This window comes from Oculina patagonica, chromosome 9 (genome assembly GCF_052425735.1).
Source record: "Oculina patagonica isolate OP01 chromosome 9, crgOcupat, whole genome shotgun sequence".
Classification (NCBI taxonomy): Eukaryota; Metazoa; Cnidaria; class Anthozoa; order Scleractinia; family Oculinidae; genus Oculina; species Oculina patagonica.
This window is the reverse complement of record NC_135766.1, coordinates 12,814,860-12,836,560: the sequence shown is the minus strand read 5'-3', so window position 1 is coordinate 12,836,560 and position 21,701 is coordinate 12,814,860. Positions and strand designations below refer to the sequence as shown.

At 38.1% G+C, this 21,701-nt stretch overlaps 1 protein-coding gene across 1 annotated transcript; it reads right to left on the bottom strand.

The window, feature by feature from the left end:
- Positions 1-340: 340 nt before the first annotated feature.
- Positions 341-11,729, bottom strand: LOC144665882 (beta-parvin-like). Its single transcript, XM_078527164.1, has 13 exons — positions 11,589-11,729; positions 10,453-10,536; positions 9,907-9,977; positions 7,833-7,935; positions 7,468-7,529; positions 6,130-6,211; positions 5,326-5,509; positions 4,891-4,910; positions 4,687-4,748; positions 4,170-4,238; positions 3,278-3,379; positions 2,169-2,238; positions 341-1,191 (listed from the first exon to the last, which is right to left on the bottom strand). Exons 1-13 carry the CDS (start codon positions 11,710-11,712, stop codon positions 1,115-1,117), a joined length of 1,110 nt encoding a protein of 369 aa, XP_078383290.1. The 5' UTR covers positions 11,713-11,729; the 3' UTR covers positions 341-1,114.
- Between the last annotated feature and the right edge of the window lie 9,972 nt (positions 11,730-21,701).

The window sequence follows — 21,701 nt, the reverse complement described above, 5'->3', positions numbered from 1 at the left end:
ATGATCGGCATAATCACAAGGCATAGTACGTCGTAGTCACCGTCACATCCAATTTCGTCCCCATAGCCCACGTGACCGCTGCTCAAGGAGAACGTGGGCTTTGGGAACGAGAATGTGGTCACCTCGAGCAAGTCACATCATGTGAGAGTCAGTTTACATTGCTTTTATTTAAAAAAATATTCAGAATAAAATAAAACTATAATTCCCAATCTATCTTCAGTATAATATTGCGGTAGCATTTCACTCTGAAATTTTAACTTAGTCTGCAAAAATAAATGCCCGTCGCCTTCTTCATTTTGGGTCACGCAACACATCTAAAAGCGTTGCGTGATGGTTTGATAACCTGGTCGGAAAAACGCCTCTTCAGCTCCTGATTCCCCCCCCCCACCCCCCTTTCCCGGGAGGGGATAAAAAAGCTTTTCGTGCTTGACGGGTCGCTTGTTTGCATTCCAACAAGTTCAAGAAATGCGTTTTTAACTACTTTCACAACAACTTACATCATTTTATAGTATAATAATAATAATAGTATCTCACGGTTCTATGGTACAAAAATATTGATCTGTATTAACAAATTAAAAGGTTTCCTTTTCCCGAATATTTACCGCACTAAACCTAGAAAATACCCAAACCAAATCCACTTTCTCTTAGTTACCCCCTAACATGGCACAAAGTCTGTGGATGAAACCCTAGTGTGTGACCATTCAAATGAAAGCTATTGAGCAGTACTTTTATGTGGTACTGTTTATTATGCTGTACATGGTGGTTATAACTTCAGAGTCAGGGGTGAGACCCTAGTGTGTGACCATTCAAATGAAAGCTACCGTGCAGTACATTCATGTGGTACTGTTTCTGCTGTACAAGGTGGTTCTAACTTTAAAGTCTGCGGATACAACCCTGGAATGTGACTATACATATGAAAGATAGTAAGCAGTACTTTCATGTGTCACTGTCTTTTTTTTGCATCTATGAAGCATGTGGACAGGTTAATTAACGTGACATTGTTATACAAGGGATACATAACCAGTGAGAAGCAGGGGTCTGCATTATTTTGCCACTACTGTCAGTACTAGAATAATATTATACACAATCAAGCTAAAGCGCACTCGCTCGTGGCTTATTTGATGTTCTTGTACTTCTGGAACAAGCAGTAGAGGATTCTTAGTGTTGACTTTAAGTCCTTTTGAACAACATCTAGGGAGAGATTTACACACATAATGTCAACATCAGAGAAGAGAGGTGGGAACTGTGCTGCGAATTGAGAGAATGCTGAGTTATAGCATTTGAACAACAGAACGGGAAGAAATAAACACGGTGAGGTCCGATATACATTATATATTTAACTGTCTTTCGAGGAAGAAGAGGGGAAGCACCGAGGCCTATTAAATGGCAAGTGTGCTGGACTCCGGATCAAGCGGGCTGGGCCGGGTTTGGGCCCTGGGCGGGGTCATCCTGTTTTGTTGTAAGGCAAGACACGTGTGATTCTTATAGTGCGTTCTTTCACCCAGTTGTAATAAAAAGGGTTCTGGCAAATTAATGCTGGGGTTGGAGGGAGCGGGCGGGGGGGGGGGGGGGGGGGGTGGAATGCAGGTCACCAACCAAGGAAAGGGAAAGGTTCTTTAAGTGACCCGCTCAAGTAGCTCACAAAACCCTTTAAACCGATAACAGTGTTTAATAATTATGCACTGTTATTCAACGAACAATTTGCTAAAATTCTTACGAACACATCTTGTAAAAAAGTAACCTGGCTCACTCGAGACTTTTTAAAAACCAAAATCCTGCAAATATTCAACGCTACTTTCGGTTTTCGTTGATGTGAAAATGTACAAGGCGTTTGAAAGAAAACGTTAAAAAAAAAAGAACAAATCAAATTATGAGCTCATTAACACGATGGATAACAATTAAAATTCTTTATTATTAGAAATGCTGTGGAAAAAACATCTTTCAGGAACTGTCTTATCTTTTGGTTGTGCAAAAATAATTGATCGTTTTCTAACTGTCTGTTGGGGGCAAGAACTGCACACGCGCACTGCGATCACCAATGTATGACCTGCAGCAAAAAAATTCCTTGACTTCTCAAATTTAGAAACTTAGAATTTTCCTGACTAAATAATAAGTTGATAATATGTGCGTCAGAGTTGCAGTATTAATGGAAACAAATAGTGCGTTACCTTCTGGTTTGGCATAAAACTTCATTCCACTGTCTCGCATCAGATCGATGGCTAAGGTGACATTATGAAGCTGTTCATTGTAAAGAAAGAACATTAAATTAACCACTTGCTTATTTAAATCAATTTAAATAACAAAAGGAACCCATTTTTTCTTTTTTGTTGTTACACAGAAACCTTTTTAGCAGGATTATTACCTCTGGCCACAGACTATTTTGGTTACAAAATTTCAGTAGTGGTTTTTAGCATTATACATCTAGTATACATCTAACTATATAAATACTGGTTCGATCCATACTACTAGGGGAATTGTGTGGCAGTTTCATTCAATTGGTCGAATAGAAAGTGCCCCTGGTTTCATTCTTATCCTATTTAATTCCCCCATTAATTAAAAAGGGTAATTTTCTTCAAACTGTGCTTCTTTCCATTGAAATCCAATTTATGGAGCAAAATCATTGTGAAACAAGCAAAAATTGGCGATAAAGCAATCTTGGGTACTTTTGCTTAATTAAAAAGGGTAATTCCCTTCAAATTGTGCTTCTTTCCATTGAAATCCAATTTATGGAGCAAAATCATTGTGAAACAAGCAAAAATTGGCGATAAAGCAATCTTGGATACTTTTGCTCAATTAAAAAGGGTAATTTTCTTCAAATGGTGCTTCTTTCCATTGAAATCCAATTTATGGAGCAAAATCATTGTGAAACAAGCAAAACTTGGCGATAAAGCAATCTTGGGTACTTTTGCTTAAGAGCCAGACAAACTGCAATCACTGGGATAAAAAAAAACGTTTAAGACCTTCCTCTAAAAAGCAAAGAGCCCATTGAAACTACAATGCAATGCACATGTATTAGAAAGAAATGGAATAGTACTTAGCTTACCAAGGCTGTCTACCCAGAATCCCATTTGGTCTTATCGTTCATGGTTTATGCTTTTCACAGGGTCAACGTTTTTTTTTTTCAGTTTGGTGTGTCTATAGCATCAAATAATAGCACAGTGGATGATTTTATTTATTCTTAACACCTTTCTGTTCCACAATGTACTGATATTGTGAGGAGAAGTTAGTTTCTTGATCACTTTTTGTAGCACACAACTTAGCATTTACTGTTGCTCACCTTTTGATCTTTGCTGGAAGGCGTGATGTAAAACTGGTATAGAGGAACAAAGAAGCCCTCAAGAAGCCCCAGCAGGAATATAAGATAGACACCATCATGAAACTGTACCAAAAAAAAAAAAACAGAAATAAGGTGTAATTAATGTTATTTGTCATTCAGTCTTCACCCCTGCATGCCAGGTACATGTATGTAACCCTGTGAGAGGTATGTAACCTCACATTTTAGTTAAGAAGAAAAAAAAATAAATAAGATTGCACGGTTTTTCTATATATTGAATTTTGACCACCTTGTTTCCAAGGTATTCTCCACTTTTGAAAATGCCAGAAGACTGAAACAAGACAAGCCGTCATTTTGAAAATAATCTCGGAGAAGACCCTGGAGATGAGGTAGGAGATTTGGTTATCTCAGGTTTTGTTGAATTTAACAATTATTCACCAAAGTAAAGGTGAATAGTGGTGGATATTTACCGAGCGGCAAGGTACATATCCACTATACAGTATATCAGTTGAATAACTAGGCAGACCAAAAAAAAAAAAATTATAAATTCTTGCGTTTTGTGAAAAATAGGGAGATCTGAAATGATCTACAAGCTACATGGCAAACAAATGCAAATAGATCTCATTTAAAGCATATTGTTTAAAACAATGAGAATAACTGCTTGTTAGATACGCACTTGTACTTAAGGTGTTGTTCATGTTTGCATTTCAGCTGAATCACTCACTCAGTTGACGAAATAAGATTTCTTTGGATCAAGTTGTTTTTTTATTAGTTGGCTAATGTCCGATGACCGACTGTTATTTGCAGCCCTGCATTACTGAACCAATCTTTAAAAATCACTTTCAAATTAATATACATGTACCGCACATACACATATGCATCATGTAAACCACACCTGTGAATCGATGTCAGCAACCTCCAGACTCAATTTGCCAAGGTGCTTGTTGACAAAGCTTTGAAGAGACTGTCAAAAGAAACAAGTCCACATAAAAATCCATTGCATCATTCTGAAAACTTTAAACTCTATTTTCATGAGTGTCAATAAAAGCTCACAGTTTAAACCACTAATTGGGGACACTAAGTAAAACTTAGGGACACTAAGTACAAAAAGATTGTATACCTTCTCCAAGAATACTGAAACAAAGTTCCATAATATATGTATATCAAGAACAAGAGGGAGAGTGTCTTGCAACATTTAAAAAAGCTGAGAAGAGAGTTGAAAATATGACGCATAGCAGAGTGTTTTTGACGAACTTTGTGGTGGTGGAATGCATTGTCCTGGCCCATGAAAGATCATACATGTACACATACTGACTCTGTCATAAGAGTTTGATTTGTTTTCTCCTAAATTCATAAAGTTGTATCCAAAAAAAAAAAATTATTTTTGCACACATTACACTACTGCACATTACCTTTTTCACAACATTCAGCTTTTCAGGGGCATTATCAAAGAGGGCATCAAATGCATCTCTTTCTAAAATAAAAAAAATGAAAGGAAAATGCTTAAGTGATTGACTTCAGGAAAGAAAAGAAATCTTATCGAAATAGTATTGATTTAGAAATTATTATCACTATCAAAACCCTTATTAAATACTTCAAAACAGCAAATCTCTTACCTGGCTTGCCATTTTGTGCACTGCAAACAATCAAAGATGATGCGTTAGCAATCACAAATGACAAAGTGATATCATTTCTATGTTTCATGTACTGTTAACTTGTCTAAATGGAAGCCCTGATGACATTTTGAATTTGTCAGAGGAGGCAAGCCCATCAAAACAAGAAAAAGACAATTATACCAAATTATGTCGCAGGTCTATCCCCCCCCCCCCCCACTTCCCATCCCACTTCTTGGAGCAAAAAAAGGTCCCCCTCCAACCTTTTACTTTTCAAGCAAAAAAAGGGGGCAACCATTTCATTTAGCCCTCTTCCCCTTTTGCACAATAAGTGGGTGTGCGTGGGGAGAGGGTGGTAGGGGGGGAGGGGGTGGGTCTCCTGACCCCACCCCTAGGTCTAGCATTGTTTATGTATATTAACACTGTACAAAGACTCACTCTTCCCCCTCAGTTGCTGCTGTAATTTCCTCGACAACCTTCATAGGTAGCAGGATTCCACCCTTCTTCTGTACCACCACCATGTTTATTGTGACACCACCAGGCAGCTTACGTGGACACTCAAAATGATGAGCCAGGGACACTAACAGATGAAGTATGGCTACAATATCCTTGTCATGAATGCCTTGTGAAATGAGAAAACATGACTTTAATATGGTTGCTACGTTGACTTGCATGGGCCCTTAGCCACTGGGCAAGCATGCATGAAAGGTTACTTGTCCCAAATAATCAGACAGCACTTTTTTGAAGCCCTGAGCCCTTCCCCATCAAGCTGATACACCACTAGGTCTTCTACATGTACAGTGTATGAAGCTTCTTATTTCTTTTGACTTTAGGATTAGACTTAACATTAATCCTCAAATAATAGAAAAAATATTGGATGATTAAGGTCAGGTAACAGCAGCCTTGATAGTGCAGAGCTAGGATTAGTACGAAAATGGTTGCCAGGTTTGAAAATTATTATGAACAATTTTCCAAATTATTAATTAAAAATGATAAAGTTAGTGAAACACAAAAAGAGCTTCAAACATTTAAATGCATTAATTTTTGTGTTTTTTGAGCTCTGGAAATATCTTGAATGAATAATAAAACAATAATTCTAGTTGAATTTGGCGTAGTATGATATGAAGAATAACGCAGATCAAGATCTGCATGATTCTTCATTTCATGCACGGCCCCATCCAATAGCTAAATAACAGTAAATTTATGAAATAACATATCTTGAACTAAGTAAGTCAAACTTACTATTTGCTGACCATTTTGCTCGATGATGAGGAATTCCTAAGAGCTTGTCCACTTGCTCCAATAAAACAGACAACTTAGCTTTCTGTTGAAATCAGATGTAGACCTATCAATCAACTCATAGCATAACTTTCCCAGCTACAGACCTGAGCAGTTTGGACGACAATGAAACCCTAATTTCCCAAAACCCCCAAGGGAAGAAATGTGACCTGTCACACCAAAACAGTATCCATTTGAACGGCTGAAACCACGGCAAGGGAATGGATGAGAAAGCTCTTACCATTCGAATGGCTGACAGGAAATTTTTTGAATGGATAGCTCATGCCATTTGAATGGCTGACACCCGGGGGGGGGGGGGGTACTCCCATATGTGGCCTACACTGTATATAGGTATTTGCCGCCCGATAGGGTAGGGTTTTTGAGGTTCTCGGTCCTTAAAATTAATAGGGTATCATTTTTGCTCCTTTTGGCAAAGTGTTCCTGGTGTGATCCTTATATAGGGTACCTAAATTAAATTCTATTAGCTAAAATAAACGCCCAGCTAAACGACAAAAGATATCTGAAAACTGAATTTTCTGTTCAGGTATTAGAAAAGCGATTTTATAAAGATTTGTGTCTTGCCGTGCGCGGTTAGCCGTTATTTGGGTCGGTCACGGAACATTTCTCCTCCTCTTGAATAGGGTGTCATTTTTTGGTTTTGGGCCTTAAAAAGGGTATCAATTTTCGCTTTCTTTATCCTTAAATAGGGTCAGGGTTTAAGAATCTTGGTGGCACACCCCTGTCCGAAATTTATGGGAGTACCCCCCCCCCCCCCAGAGGCTGACAATTTTTTCAACAGATAGCTTGAGCCGTTCAAACGGCAGACACTTTTTTGAACGGATAAATAGAAGGTTCAGTCAAGAAATTGAGGGTTCAACTGAACAAAATGGGATTCCACAGTAATTCTCACATACTCCTAATCTTTTAAGATACTTCTAAGAATTTGGTAGCCAGTCAATACAATCAACTGCAATAGCCTAAAGAATTAAAACTCTAAAATTCTCATGCTTTTGGCAGGCACATTACGGTAGGTTTTCTAAGACAAATAACAACAAACTGTTTATTGCTTGACTAATGTATCATTTCCATATACAATAATTCCTGTTATCATCTTTATGCCATTAAGGACACGGTAGAATCTGGCTAGCAGGGCATTCTTCACTACGTCTTCATTCTTCATTCTTCATACTTCATTCTTCACTACGTCTGCTTGACAATTGTCCACAACATTTTCATTTTACCTTTAAAAGTTCTTACACTGTAGTACACTGTCAAGCATTGATATAAAATCTCTTTTTTTACCTGGCTCTCAACTGATTGGGTAACTTCTTCAAATTCAGCAAGCTTGATGTTTGCAAGTTTTTCTAAAAGGAAAAATTTCACACCGTTGTCTCAACTTCACAAACTGGAAAAATGTATACATGTATTAAATTAATTTTGTAAAGCCATTTTCATTTGTGTTCTTTGTATTAACTTACACATACAAAATACACTATTTAATGAAAGGCACAGTAAAAACTACATGTACAGTGTAGTATCTTAATAAATATTTAGAGAAAATAAAAAACAATAGTTTCTGGGGTTATAATTTTCTTACAACTTATATTGATATGACTTGTTCATAAAAATTATGGCTTTAATGTGTATATTATGAAATCTGAACATACCCATAAGAATGGCAAGAATTTGGCCATCATACAAATCCTCTGTAATATCTCTGAGGACGATTCGTAGCTCTGACAGTTCGTCATTAATCCAATCTAACAAAACCTACAAATAAAATTCAGAAGACACAAATTATTGTTAAGGTTCACTTTCAAGGAAAAACATTAGATAAAATGCAGCAATTAAACACCAGTTGTCAGTGCAAGTTAATCACAGTCTATCTGACTCTTGTTTATGATTTGGATAGAAAACAATTGCAGAGGAACATGCAGCCCAAGTGGAGGGGGATTCCCCACATGAAAGAACTGGGAATGAGATGGTCTATTTTATTAAAATAGGCCATATTTACGATAACCATCATGATGGTTTTCATCATGTAATGCAAATTAGCCACATTATCTGTTAGGGGGCAAACATTGAAATGTTGATGTTTCCTCGGAAAATTGGCTCGTCGAAATAGTGAACTATCTAAGCACGAATAACATTTGAAAGCCAAGTTATGAGCCCAGGGGGTACTCCGGCTTGTAAATGACGGGGATGATCGAATGGAGGCAAAACACAAAACCCAAAAAATCCCTAAGTCTTCCGACATTACCCAAAAAATCCCTGGACCAAAAAGACCCCCCATAATACCCCCAAAAATGCTCTATCTAAATCAAGTCACCCAAAAAAATACTTGCCAAATTTTCCAACCCAAAAAAAACACGGAATCGAAAATTTCAAACCCAAAAAATTCCTTCGATCATCCCCCACAATACCAAGCCGGAGTTCCCCCCCCTGGGGTAATGGAACGATGATTCCATTTTTATGGTTACTTTAAAAAATTAAAGTTGCTGGACAACTTGACTTGTTAACTACCAAGCAGTTTTCTTTTTATGAAAGCACCGAAAATGGGTAAAACAGAGTATTTTTCTCATGATACTCAGACATACGGTATGTTATGAAAAAAATTATCAGACATAATAAGAAGCAACTTAACTTTGTCTATTTAAGCTTTTTTGCCTCCTCAGAAATCACATGCCTAATGTGCATTGAAAAGCAAAATCAAACATGTTGGCTATCATGAATAAGGCCTATTTGAAGTATAAAATTTGGAGGTTGGGTCTCACAGGGTGTTCAGGACAGATCACCAATGTTTCTAGCCATTAGGGGCTTTTTTAGGGTTACACAAGTTATGAAAAAATTTAAAAAAAAAACACTGTCATACATAGACCAATTAGGCATGGAAACTGGACTGCACCCAGTCTGGAAAACATGTATGTTACGCCGAAGATCTTCGGCGTGGAGCTCGATAATTTACGCCAACTTCTGGCGTATTTCATAGGGATTTGGCGTAAAACTTCGGCGTATCAAATGCGAACTTTCCAGTGAGGGACTGCACTGTATGTACCTGTACCCATACATGTACCCACAAAAAATTAATAAGGACTCTCCCAACATGCTATTTCTTTAAGCACAGTGGTCAAATGCTCCCACAAGCTTACTGTGCATGTACATATAGTTCAATAGTCCTGAGTGCATCTGATCAGAGTACAGAAGGGTTTGACTTTTGTTGGGAAAACTGGGATTTTTTTTTCCCAGAACAATGAAGCTTACATCATTTAGTGACTACAGTCAACTCTCTGTTACTGGACACCTCTACAAGATGGACACCTCCATAACACAGACCATCTGGTCTTGGTCCCATCCTTGCTATTTTTAGTCATTTTGCTACAACTTAACTCCTTATGAACCTGGCGACGGACAGTTGAAAAAGAGATGCTGGCAAGTGGAGTCAGCTAGGGAGAGCAGAGAAAGAGGGCAAAAAACAGGCAGCAGTGGTAGTCTCTGGTAACGGCCTAATGTGCCCAAGGGTACAAAGAAGATTGAGTGAGTAAGTCTCCTTATGATGAACGGTTGGAGCCAGTCCTGACGGTGTCCATTTGAGAGAGAGTTGACTGTAACATCCTTCTTTATCCCTCAAGCTTATAATTATGATGATCAGTCTTATTGCAGTATTCTTATTCGGGGTTTGTTACTGAAAATGAATGCAACCAAGTCAAGCAGCAAAAGCTTAATCATCATGTTGACAGTTACCTCTTGTAGTTCTTTAACTTTTGGATTTTCGAGGGAAGCAGGCTCCACCATTGAGCGTTCTTCATTTTCATCTGTAAAGTGTAAAATTTAGTTAAGTGAAACAATTAATTAAATCAAAGTAATAAAATTCACTTAATCCTGGACAGTTTGTCGAATGAATGCAATTGGTAGATTTTGATCTGTTTTGTTTCTTTTTCTTAGGTTCATTGATTAACAAGGTTCATTTTGAACTTCATATTGCATGGGTTATTTGTAAAGGGCAGAGAAACAAAAAAAAAATGCAAGGACTTTCAACTCCTAATTTGCTTTTTAATTGCACTGAAAGACCTTGTTCATTGGTTTAGAAATTCAAGGACTTCCAAGAAATTTTCGACTTGAAGTAATGTACATGTACTGTGTACACTGTACATAAAGTCAAATATAAATAATTAAACAGTCATAACAATCAGTGAAGCATGCATATGTATACAGGTATATTGCCTTTACACAAAAACAACTTGCACAACTCGTAAGAAAAAACAAACAATCCAGCATTTCACCACTAACCTAAATCAAATGAATCTGGAGTAACAGCAATGGGTGTTGTAGGAGACTCGATAGCGAGACGTCCCTCTGTTTCAAGGTTGTTCACTGTAATAAACATAAAAAATGAAGCTTTTTGGTGATATTTCCCCATAATTAACAACCATTCACCAAAAATGGAGGTGGCTAGTGGTGGTTATTTACCGAGTATTAAGCAGCGAGGTAATTATTCAACACTAGCCACTGACACTGAGATGAAAAGTTGCTTTAGTATATACTAAAACAGTGAGATAATACATGTATAGCATGAAAGGATGATATTTGCCTAGTTTATTCCTGTCAAAAATTACAATTTTCTTGCCCCTGCTGCTTTGTTGCTTGGAGGCGAATAGCAAATGATATTCTGCGTTCACCTTCACCACCTTTTTAGTGTTTACTAAATAGCCTCTATTCCAGAGAAGTTTCAATTCAAATCCCAAACATGCGAAGTTTATTTACTCAGTACATGTACATGTAGCTCACGTCTGCATTTATAAAGTGTAGCTGTGTTCAGATGCAAATGCAGTTTTAGTGTGTAAATGTATGAATCTAAGAAAAATCTATGAGGTAAACCTTTCTATAAATACAAACCACATGAAAATTGTCAAAATACACGGCTGGGTATAAATTATTTTGATGGCTTCTTCGGAAGAGGGAGATTCCCTGACTTTCGAGCAATAATTTCTTTTTTTTTATAACTTAGTTTTATCAGTCACTGGAAATTAATGGATGTAGATTAAAAGTAATACTTTGGATAAAAAATACTTATCTCAAAATGTTACATACTTAACGGTTTGTCAGAGTTGCTTTGATAAGTCAGGAAGGGTGTGTTAAAGTGTTGGAATTTACTGTGGAATTTTTTAGACAACCGAAGGATTTGTGAGTAAATGTGTTTCAAACCTTCACTGAACACCGATGAAATTTGAAAGAATTTCCCATTAAATTAAGCACTTGAATAACTGCAGAATTAACTATCTTCAAAGGCTAATCGAATCGGGAAATACAGCAAAAGAACGGTGGGAAAATTGTACACAACAACTCAATGTCTTATCACGATCGATCGACACAACTTTGGAAGATGTCAAAAGAGAACGTTTTGATCTTCGATCAGAGTATTTTACCTTCTTGTCCTTTCTTCCTTCGAGTGAGTGTTCCTACCCAGCCAAGCTTGCCTGTATCTTTCTTAGAACTCTCTCGCGTTAGTGTACCAGTTGGCGAACCCGGACTTGCAGGAGAGGACGCCATGTTTGTTGCAGTTTATGTTTCCCATGAACCCTTCCTGTAAGTAAAAGTATACTTCAAGTAAGAACTATTTTCATTGGGTAAATCGCTGCGCAGCTGACCAATAACAGTGCTTGTTATATCGTCGTCAATCGGAAAATCTGGAAATTTGAAAAATGGCGGCGCACCTTTCAAAAGAAATATTTTTAGACTGCTGCCATCTTGTGGGCACATGTTCAGCACTGCCCCTGAGATTTTAAGAACCCGTCGTTGTATTTAGCAGGGCAGGGGATTGGAGGGGAGGGAAGAGGAGATGAGGGGAGAGACAAGGAGGGTCCCCAATAGGGTTTTCAGATCCCGCCATCTCGGCTAAAATTCCCTCCGGGGGGGACTCAAAAAAAGTTTTCTACGGGGATGTCCCGCCTCGAGCTCTAACCCCTTACCCTTTTATATACCATTTTGACAGAAATTGTACCCTTTTCGCATACCTTTTACTGACAAAAGGTACCCCTTTTATATACCTGAAAGACATGGCATAAACTTAGAACACGACGTTTTTTTGTCATTTTCAAGTAGCGCTTAAGGTGATTCCACGGTATTGCATTGCGCATCCTTTCTGCGCATAAGTTTTCGCGTCATTTAGCGCGCGCACACAGAACACTACGAGATTCCCTTCAGGCTAAGCTCGGTAAGGAAATAAATGGTCATTTTCTCTTAAACGAGCACGGTGACCCCCATTTTTTAATGCATTAATTTAAATGTCATACGGTTGTCTACAATATATCGCGATTTTAAAAAAAGTTTAAAATTCTACATTGAGATATTTTAATTTTAATGCCGTAAAAAACACGTTTTTAGGTAGTGCCGTTAATGTGCGCACGAAGCAAAATCTTAAATTTCTTTCCTTATCTTAATTCCTGTACAATAAGAATAGTTTTTAATATAAGATCAAAGTCTATTTTGTTGAACTAGACTAATTCTTTAATGCAAAATGTTTTTTCTGGAAATAATAGCGATCCCCATTTGGATTACTAGGGTTCCTAATATATATCTCGCGGGTCGTATATTTGCTATAATGTCCATCCATTTTACACAAAAACTAGCGCGGTGACCCCCTGTTTTATTTCATTTTTTTAATGCTCATAACATAATTGTAACCTGGACCAAGTTTCAGAAAATTTTTAATACTCCTTCTATTTCAGTAGAATCACCTTAATATAAATAAATTAAGTTATTATATCTCTGAGATAGTACGCACGCTGTGATTGGTCAATTTAACGGGCCGTATTCTGCAGTACGGCCCGCGAAATTTGACTGAGAGTTCTCCTGATGCCGTACGCCTTTGCAAGTTGAAATTTCTCGCGAAGAAGATTTTCAAAACTTCCTTCAACGTTCGCAGTCAGAGGAAAAAAGCGAGGAACAAAGGCGAAGCGAAGAAGGTCTACCGAACTTTAAACTCAATTTTTGTGATCTGTTGGAAGGAGAAAACTTCCCTGATGCGGCGGACTTAGAGCAACCCGGGCAGGATTCAAGTCAAGAACTTGAAAGTTTCATCAGTGCCGAGAAATATGCAAACACGGTCAAAAAGACGAAAAGTGAATGGAAACGGTTCGACAATTATTGTCAAGAGCAGACTGATGGAACATTTCATGTAGAAACCGTACCTGCTGAGGTCCTCGATAAGCTCCTCGGAAAGTTTTTCAAATACATATATGTTATTTGCCGGCCGGGAGGTCCGTATTGGGAAAAACTGTTCCCGAGGTCTTGAGTACGGCCCGAGGCCGCAGGCCGAGGGCCGTGCTCAAGACCGAGGGCACAGTTTTTCCCAATACGGACCGACCTAGGCCGGTAAATAACGTTTTTATTTTTTTCCTAATTAAGTTTGTTTGGATTTAAGAAACCGTGAAAAAATCTGTCACAAATAGACTAGTCGGTATTTGCGTAAAGTCATTCTCAGATAAATCAAGGAGCATTTTTTAGTAAAAGTTGGTAACAGTAGTTTTCTTAAGTAATTTGACCTGCTGAAAACGAAAATGCTTGTTACCAAAATTTTTTTTGCGATCTTCAGTCTCAAAATGACGTCACAAATAAAGACACCTAAGATGACGTCATTACACCGTTAACCCTATCCGTAACTTCCTGAATATTAAAGCAATCACAATGAAATTAATAGGATATATAGTATGTCCAAAAATCTATTTTTTGTAATACGTCATGTGTAATGGTTACGTTATATCACGTGACAATTACATCATGATGTCAAAACAGGCGCCATCTTGGATCCGCCATCTTGGATTTCATAATTTTCCCAAAACATCAGAAAATCGTCCAAAATTACTAAAAAAAAGTACTCAAAATAAATAAAACGTTGCTGAAAAACTAAAAAGGTGAAAATAATTGCATTAATGTTAACTTAATTTCATTAATAGAAAACAAAAATTACAAATTTTGGAAAAGAAAAATATGCCCTTGACGACGAATTTGTAACACAAAGATCCGAAGAAAAGGTCAATTTTACGTTTTGTTGGAACTACATGGAAATTGACTCTATCCTCTTAATTCTCACACGGGCTCATAGAGAGGGGATATGGGATCTGTACTTGCAAGTTTCCGCCCGATGTTGCCATATGAAGGGAAACTTCCTTTTTAAATGGAATGCAAGGAAATTCAGCCAGGTCAGTGCTGATCACAGTCTTGAATGGCTAAATGGGATAGGGAAAAGAGCAGGCGGGATCGTGGACATATCCAAGAAGTAATCAGCATTGAGTAGAGCGGCACTGTTCTATAATCCCCTGTCACAGATTGCTGATATTACACTCACAATGTTTGGATTGAGCCAAGAAGTTTTCCCACAACAAGTCTACTCCTGGTAGGAAAGATTGGGGCAAGAAGGATGAATCTTTATTGCTCGCCATTCTTAAGTAATTAAAAGTATTTTCGCTGTTAAATACCGAAGAGCTTGGTCAAAAAAAGCAAAAACAGGTGAGAGAATGTGTGGTGCAAAAGGTTGGAAACTGTGTCTTGACAGGAGCAAGATGAATCGCCAAAGATGAAATTCTGGGACACGATGCACAAGAATAACGCTCCCCATTTCGATAACTTAAAAGCCTTATCATTGCCTATAAAGCTGGTTGTTCAGTACTTTTATTTCTTCTAAGATATATTTGAAGCAAAAACACCGCCAATATGAATAAGTATAAGGCAAAGATGTAAATGACTATTTCCTCAGTAATAGCGAAACGTCCAAGGAATGTGTTCGTATTTTTTAAATGAAACCGTTCCTTTTCATAGACCCAACGAAGATTCCATAACGGTAAAGGTATAGATCTCAGTTGTTTCTTTAGCTTTGAGCCACAGTTGAACAGCCTATAAAGTCGACAGTATTTATTATGTTTTTCATTCAGCATTTCAATTATCCTGTCGCTGTGTAGTTAAATGGCAAGCTATCTGTGGCGTCTTTACATGACGCCACAGGTTGCCTGGAATGCTTTCTGTGGCCTATTCTAAAAAAGGCAGGAGCTAGGTTGGAGGCAATTTTTTTGGTATGACTGACTTATTCCTTTAGGCTCCTGGTGGGGCAAAGGGCGTCAACAATGCTTCGCCACCGAACTCTATTTGCTGCCGCCTTCTCTGCTGCGTTCCAGCTGATGTTAGCTTTCTTTAACTCCTCCTCAGTTGATCTTCTCCAGGTCTTTGCAGGTCTTCCCACCTTTCTTTTACCCTGCGGATTCCACTTTAAGGCCTGCTTGGTGGTGTCAGTGCCTGGTTTATGTAGTGTGTGGCCGATCCAAGCCCGTTTCCTTCTTGCTATCTCAGTTGGTATGTGCTCTTGTCCTGTCCTGCTCCAAAGTTTTTTGTTACTGATCCTTTCTGGCCAGCGAATCTTGAGGATCTTTCTGAGGCACTTGTTGACAGAGCTTTGTAGCTTATTTGATAGAGCTTGTGTCACTTTCCAGATCTCTGAGCCATAGAGAAGCGTAGCTTTTACATTAGTGGTATAAAAAAGATGCAAATATACAAAGTTAACCCTATCCAGACCGGTAGGGGAAGGTGGGAGGGGGAAGTAACCGCGCTAACTTTAAAGATGAATTCCAGTCCGTACTGCGCAATCTCGGCTGCAATGTTTATGTGAGCCCACACGAAGGAAATGTTTACAAGCAAAACTAAAAATTCCGCGACAAACTTACCTTTTTCTTCATTATTAACGCCAGATATCCTTGCAGAACAAATAATAACGAGTAGAAGAACCTTGACGCTATTTCAAACCGACGTTTTAGCTCATCGGAACTTCTTGAACGAAACGAACTGTAATGGCGGACTAAAAAACGTCATGTATGCTGTCACCGAAGTGTAACGTTTCAACGAATTCAAAACAAAAACGTAAACAAAGCCCGAGTCTGCGCAGTACGGACTGGAAATCATCTTTAAACGCTTATAACTTTTTCAAGATTTAACCGAACGCTGCCAATTTTGCGAGTTTATCTAAAATTTATCTGGGAATAATTTGGTAGGATAGGTTGTTGTTTGGGGAACTTGACATTAAAATGGCAATGGCATTTTGACAGGAATGTTTTCCAAAATTTGTGATTTTTGTGTTATATTAATTTCATTAATAGAACACAAAATCTTTTTAGTTTTTTTTTGTTTTGCATCGTTTTATTTATTTTGAGTTCTTTTCAGTAATTTTAGGCGATTTTCTGACGTTTTGGGAAAAAATTTGAAATTCAAGATGGCGGATCCAAGATGGCGCCTGTTTTGCCATTATGATGTAATTGTCACGTGATGTGACGTAATCATCCACGTGACGTATAACAAAAGATAGATTTTCGGACAAACTATATATCCTCTAAGTTTCATTGTGATTGCTTTAATATTCTGGAAGTTACGGTTAGGGTTAACGGTGCAATGACGTCATTTTAGGTGCCTTTTTTTCTGACGTCATTTTCAGACTGAAGATCGCAAAAGAATTTTTGGTAACAAGCATTTTCGTTTTCAGCAGGTCAAATTACTTAAGAAAAATCCTGTTACCAACTTTTACTAAAAAATGCGTCATAACTTTCAAATTTTATGAAAGTCGTCTAGTCTAAAAATCTTTGTTTGTATACGCGCGGATTTGATTTCAATGTCGAGTCCGACTTGATCAACATTGAAGCAAGAGTCCACAATTAAGCAAGACAAACTTTAATTCCGAATAAAATAGCTTCGCTTAAAATGAACCGTACTCAAGAAATGTTTAGCTTAATTTACACTGCAGAAATATCAAGAAAAGTAAATGAAGTCATACTAAAATATAGCACAAAAAACCCCGCCAAATTGATTTCGGCTTCCCGAACAATTCCCTATAGGCTTAAATGTCTTGAAAAGTCTTGATAGAAGCTTTGCAACTTTGCTAAGCCTATTTTTCTGATTCGGAAATACTCTTTGACCGAAAAGCAGTTTAACAAGCTATTAATACACTTGTATTTAACAAATTAATAATCTCTGCGTTGATTGTTGTTCTGATAAACAGTGCCAAACTGAATGAAATGCGTAGCGTCTACGTACGGCACAATATTATGATAATTATTTTGTCCGTTTTTAATCAAAGAATCTCATTTTCTTGAATGATGGTAAATAGTGTTCTGTTTAAGCAAAAAGTGACAGATAAACAATGCAGTTTAGCACATAGATAGAGTCTAAAAAACCGAATTAATTTTACCGCAATGGCGTGAAAATCATTGCGAGATGAACAAACAACGGCAAACTGCGAACGGTAAACTACAACTCGATTTTGTTGAGAAATAAATAAATACCTCGCCTTTTGAAGAACTTTGAGGCCTTTAATTCCACTGCTTTTTTGTCCTTTAGCATTAACAATGGATGGTGAGGCTATTTTTGTCTTTGGAGAGCAAAACTCTCATGTGTTCGTTAGACTCAAAGGTGCAAAATGATTTCGCGCCGTGAGCGGTCCGTATGCGGGGTCCGGATGAGAAAAACCGGACCGCTGGAGCGCGCGCAATTAGCCAATCAGATTAAAGGATTCAGGATTCCGGACCGCTGAGATGCTTGAGAGAAAAATAAGTACGCAAATGCGATAGAGCTGAGTACGAGCCAGACAGCATTTCAAGCTTTCAACGTAGCATTCAACGCCGCCTTAAAGAGCTAAGTTTTTTAAGTAGTTCCTTCAAACTTTATACGTGTTTTCTCGTTCAGTATTTTCTACAAACACTGCCATAAGTTTTCGAAAGTTTGATAAGCTATAACGCATGTTGTCAATCGCGGCACTTTCGTCGCCAAGCAAAGACTCCTTTAGAAGTTATTCCAAAGGAAACTTGCACTGTATCTAGTTTTATCCTGTCACTGAAATTATTGTAAAACTAATTGCAGAAATAAAGTAGTAAAGGTTGGATATAAATTATGTTTCACTCACTTATCAATCGAGCTATTAAACGGCCGAATTGTTACGACAAAGCCAATGAAATTCACTCGTCCTTTCGCCTTTGACGTACGTCAGTCAAACGAAGCCGCTTCTAGCACTCTTGACTTGAAATGGTTTCTTTTCTCCAGAGTGAGAGATATAATAAATATCTTATTAACCTCGTTTTCTCGGTCCGTACTTTAAAATACGGATCCTCGTTTTTTTTTTCCGTCGACTTATGGCCCGCGCGCTTCGCGCTTGGGCCATAAGTCGAAGGGAAAAAACTCGGTCCGTATTTTACAGTACGGACCTCGAACTCGATTAATAAGAGGTATATAATACAGCCATAATTGCATAAATTGCATCTCTACCCTTTTATATACCTGAAGCCTGAAAAAGGTTCCACTTTCGGGCGGAGCCTCCCCGTGTAGGCCATTATAGGGAGTCCCCCCCCCCCCCCCCGCGCCCGGGCTAAAATTTTACCTCAATCCCGCTGGTGATCCCGAATGTTTTAATCGTCTTACCTAATCCGGATCCTGCCAATTTATTGTTTCTTAATTCCTTGCCTCAACAATAAAAGGCCTTTCAGTTGGTATACATTCCCTCTCAGCACTGGTCTTGAAGTCGTTGGTCACCGACAATAAGCTTATTTCTTTCTTTCCGTGTAACTGGCAGGTGGAAAAACGGCTAACTTGTGCAAGTCTCAATAAATCACAATAAACGCTTTGTCCGGTTTTTTCGACGTTCACAAAGTCACAACTTGATTTTCTACACAAATTCGCGAGTCCCGTTCATAATTTCTATATATATTCCGAATCTCTCTTCCTTTGCCTTCTAAAATCCCTGATCTCGGCCTTCGAATAAACCAAATCCCGGATCCCGAAAAACCTATTGGGGATCCTCGACAAGTAGAAGGTCATACCCATTTTACCCTGCCACAAAATAGAGGCTATACCACCTAACTAAACAACTTATTAAACTGATTATTTTTATTATTATTTATTATTATTAATATTATTACTATTTGTTTTTGTTTCATGCATCTTGTATATACTTTTAGTGCATGTATTTTCTCAATATATGTATATACTACACCCTAGACGCTGAATTGTATGCTTTTTCCTTATATGGCTGTCAGGTTACGTATTATTCAATCTAAAACAGTGGATAGCGCTTTTGGCGCGCGTTGATTGGCTACTCAAACTCGGAATATCCTTTGTTATTATTCAACAGATGCGCGCGCTGCCCATATATGGTCAAAATGTTAAGGATATCTGTCATCCGTACATAACAGATATCCTGCGATATTCGTAGGTTGCGAAGATTCGTCCGAAATCTTGTAAAGCGCTGCATAATTACAGTTTTTCTATGTCCAAAATGTGTTTCGTTGACAATTTGTTGAATAATAAAACAATTATCCTGCTCAATCTTGCGGAATATCGTCTGATTTTAGCCAACTCGGCCTACGGCCTCGTCGGCTAAGTATCAGGCGATATTCCGCGCGATTTCGCAGGATAATTGTTAACTATTCACCTCCGAGGAACGTACGCGCGCAAGAAAATTGTAATCTTTGAAGAGAAAAAACTCAAAAATCATTCTTTCGGGCTATATTATCTCACTGTTTTAGTATATACTAATCAACAACTATTCACCTTAGTGTCGGTGGCTAGTTGACAATTATTCCTCGAGCGCGCGTTTGATGTGAGATGGTAGATAGCCAACTCGGCGCTACGCGACTCGTTGGCTATAACGAACTCATATTCAACAAGCGCGAGTGGAATAATTGTTTTATTAAAAACGCCCAAAGAATTACAATATTTGAGCTCCCCAGCTGTTTTCGATAACGCTTATTGGCTACCATTTTGTGGTCAATGGTATATCCATGGGCTCATATACCATTGCCTGTTAACAGAAACCCATAAGGGTTGAAACGTGTAACTCTCTATGATTCGCGCGGTACAAAGCGTTTGAACATTCGTTTCCATAATACCATATTTGGAAAATCAAAATTACAACATTTGGATTAAATTCAGCGCGCGCTAGCTCGCGCACGATGGCGTATGAACAAGCTTGGTTGAATAAAATTAAATTTGGTCAAATTCTCCTGTTTTATCGTCGTTAAGTAGTCTGTAGAACTTCATTTGGATACACTTAACGAATTTCTTTAGTTCCTGTAAGAAATTTACGTCATTTGGGTCGGAATCTAAGTAACTAACCGAAAATCCGAAAATGCTGTTTTTGCGTGTCCCATTACGTGTGTAAAGCATTCGCGTACAAACTCTTCGTGTTTCCAAATATGGTACTTGGCAAAACTGAATATTCAAAGGCTGTGAACGCGCGTTACACGTTTCAACCCTTATGGGTTTCTGCTGTTAACCAATAAAAAACTCAGGAATTGCAATACACCATTGCTAGTTTTTAATAATTAACAAGGCTATTCACCAAAGTGGAGGTGGCTAGTGGTGGATATTACGAGCTGCGCGGGAGGTAAATATCTATCACTAGCCACCGACACTGAGACTGACACTGACACTGTACTCACATGACAAAATCGACCAGCTCAACGTCAACCATGGCCAAACGCGTTTTCACGTGCGTGGCAATTGCGCAAGATCAAAAACCATGTTTGCGCAGGTTTCGCGCAAACATGTTATTGTGCCCATTAATGGCCACGTGCATTTGCAATTTTAACGAGTAATTTGACCATAGAGCGGCTTCTTTTTTAGCTGGGCTAAACAGGAAATGTTATTACGTTTTTTCGCTATGAGAGGTTAACTTTCTCATGATTGAGTACTCGGAGCAATTATATGTCAGTATACGAGTTACTCGGCAAAACTAAGAGTTTTGTAAAGAGTGGTAACTCAGAAATACTTAGAGTAATAAAAAGAGTCTCGATTGGGTACTCAGAGCAATGCTAAGGGTCACTCGTATCTGTTCAGGGTAATATAAAGAGTAAGTATAAAGAGTAACTCATAATTAATGAGTTGCTGAAAATCGCACGATAACGAGTACTTCACTGCTTAATTTAATATCGAAGTTTAATTCAGTTCTCATAGAAACAATACGACTTTAATGAAAACATCAATGACGACGGTAAATTAAAGGGACTATGTCACGGATTTTACCAGATTTTTGAACCGCCAAAATTTCTATTTGTGTCGCATGAAACCCCAAAATAATAGTCCATTTTTATTGAAAAATTGCTATATTAGAGCACTGAAACTGTTAACGAGACATTTATGGCAGCGGATGGCTCGGATGGAAACGGACTGCAATTTAAAGCCGGAGTTTGATTTGTATCCGCAAATTAAGGTTATATCTTCCTTTAGATGTTCAAAGATAATGTTTTTTTATGGGTTAAATTGCCAACCACTAATTTCAGGACAGTTAAGACCAAAAATCTGCGAAATCACCGTGATATAGTCCCTTTAATGTCCAGCCTATTCAATCCACGACAAAATATCAAATTGAAGCTCAGTCTCACCCCATTGTTCTCATTTAGTACCTATTCACCATTTTCTTGAGTACCTAAAGTCTTGCTTGTGCGCAAATTTCCACTTAATGATTCATGGTTATTTCACTTGTTCAAAGTGTCGACTGTTGAATAATGGTACTA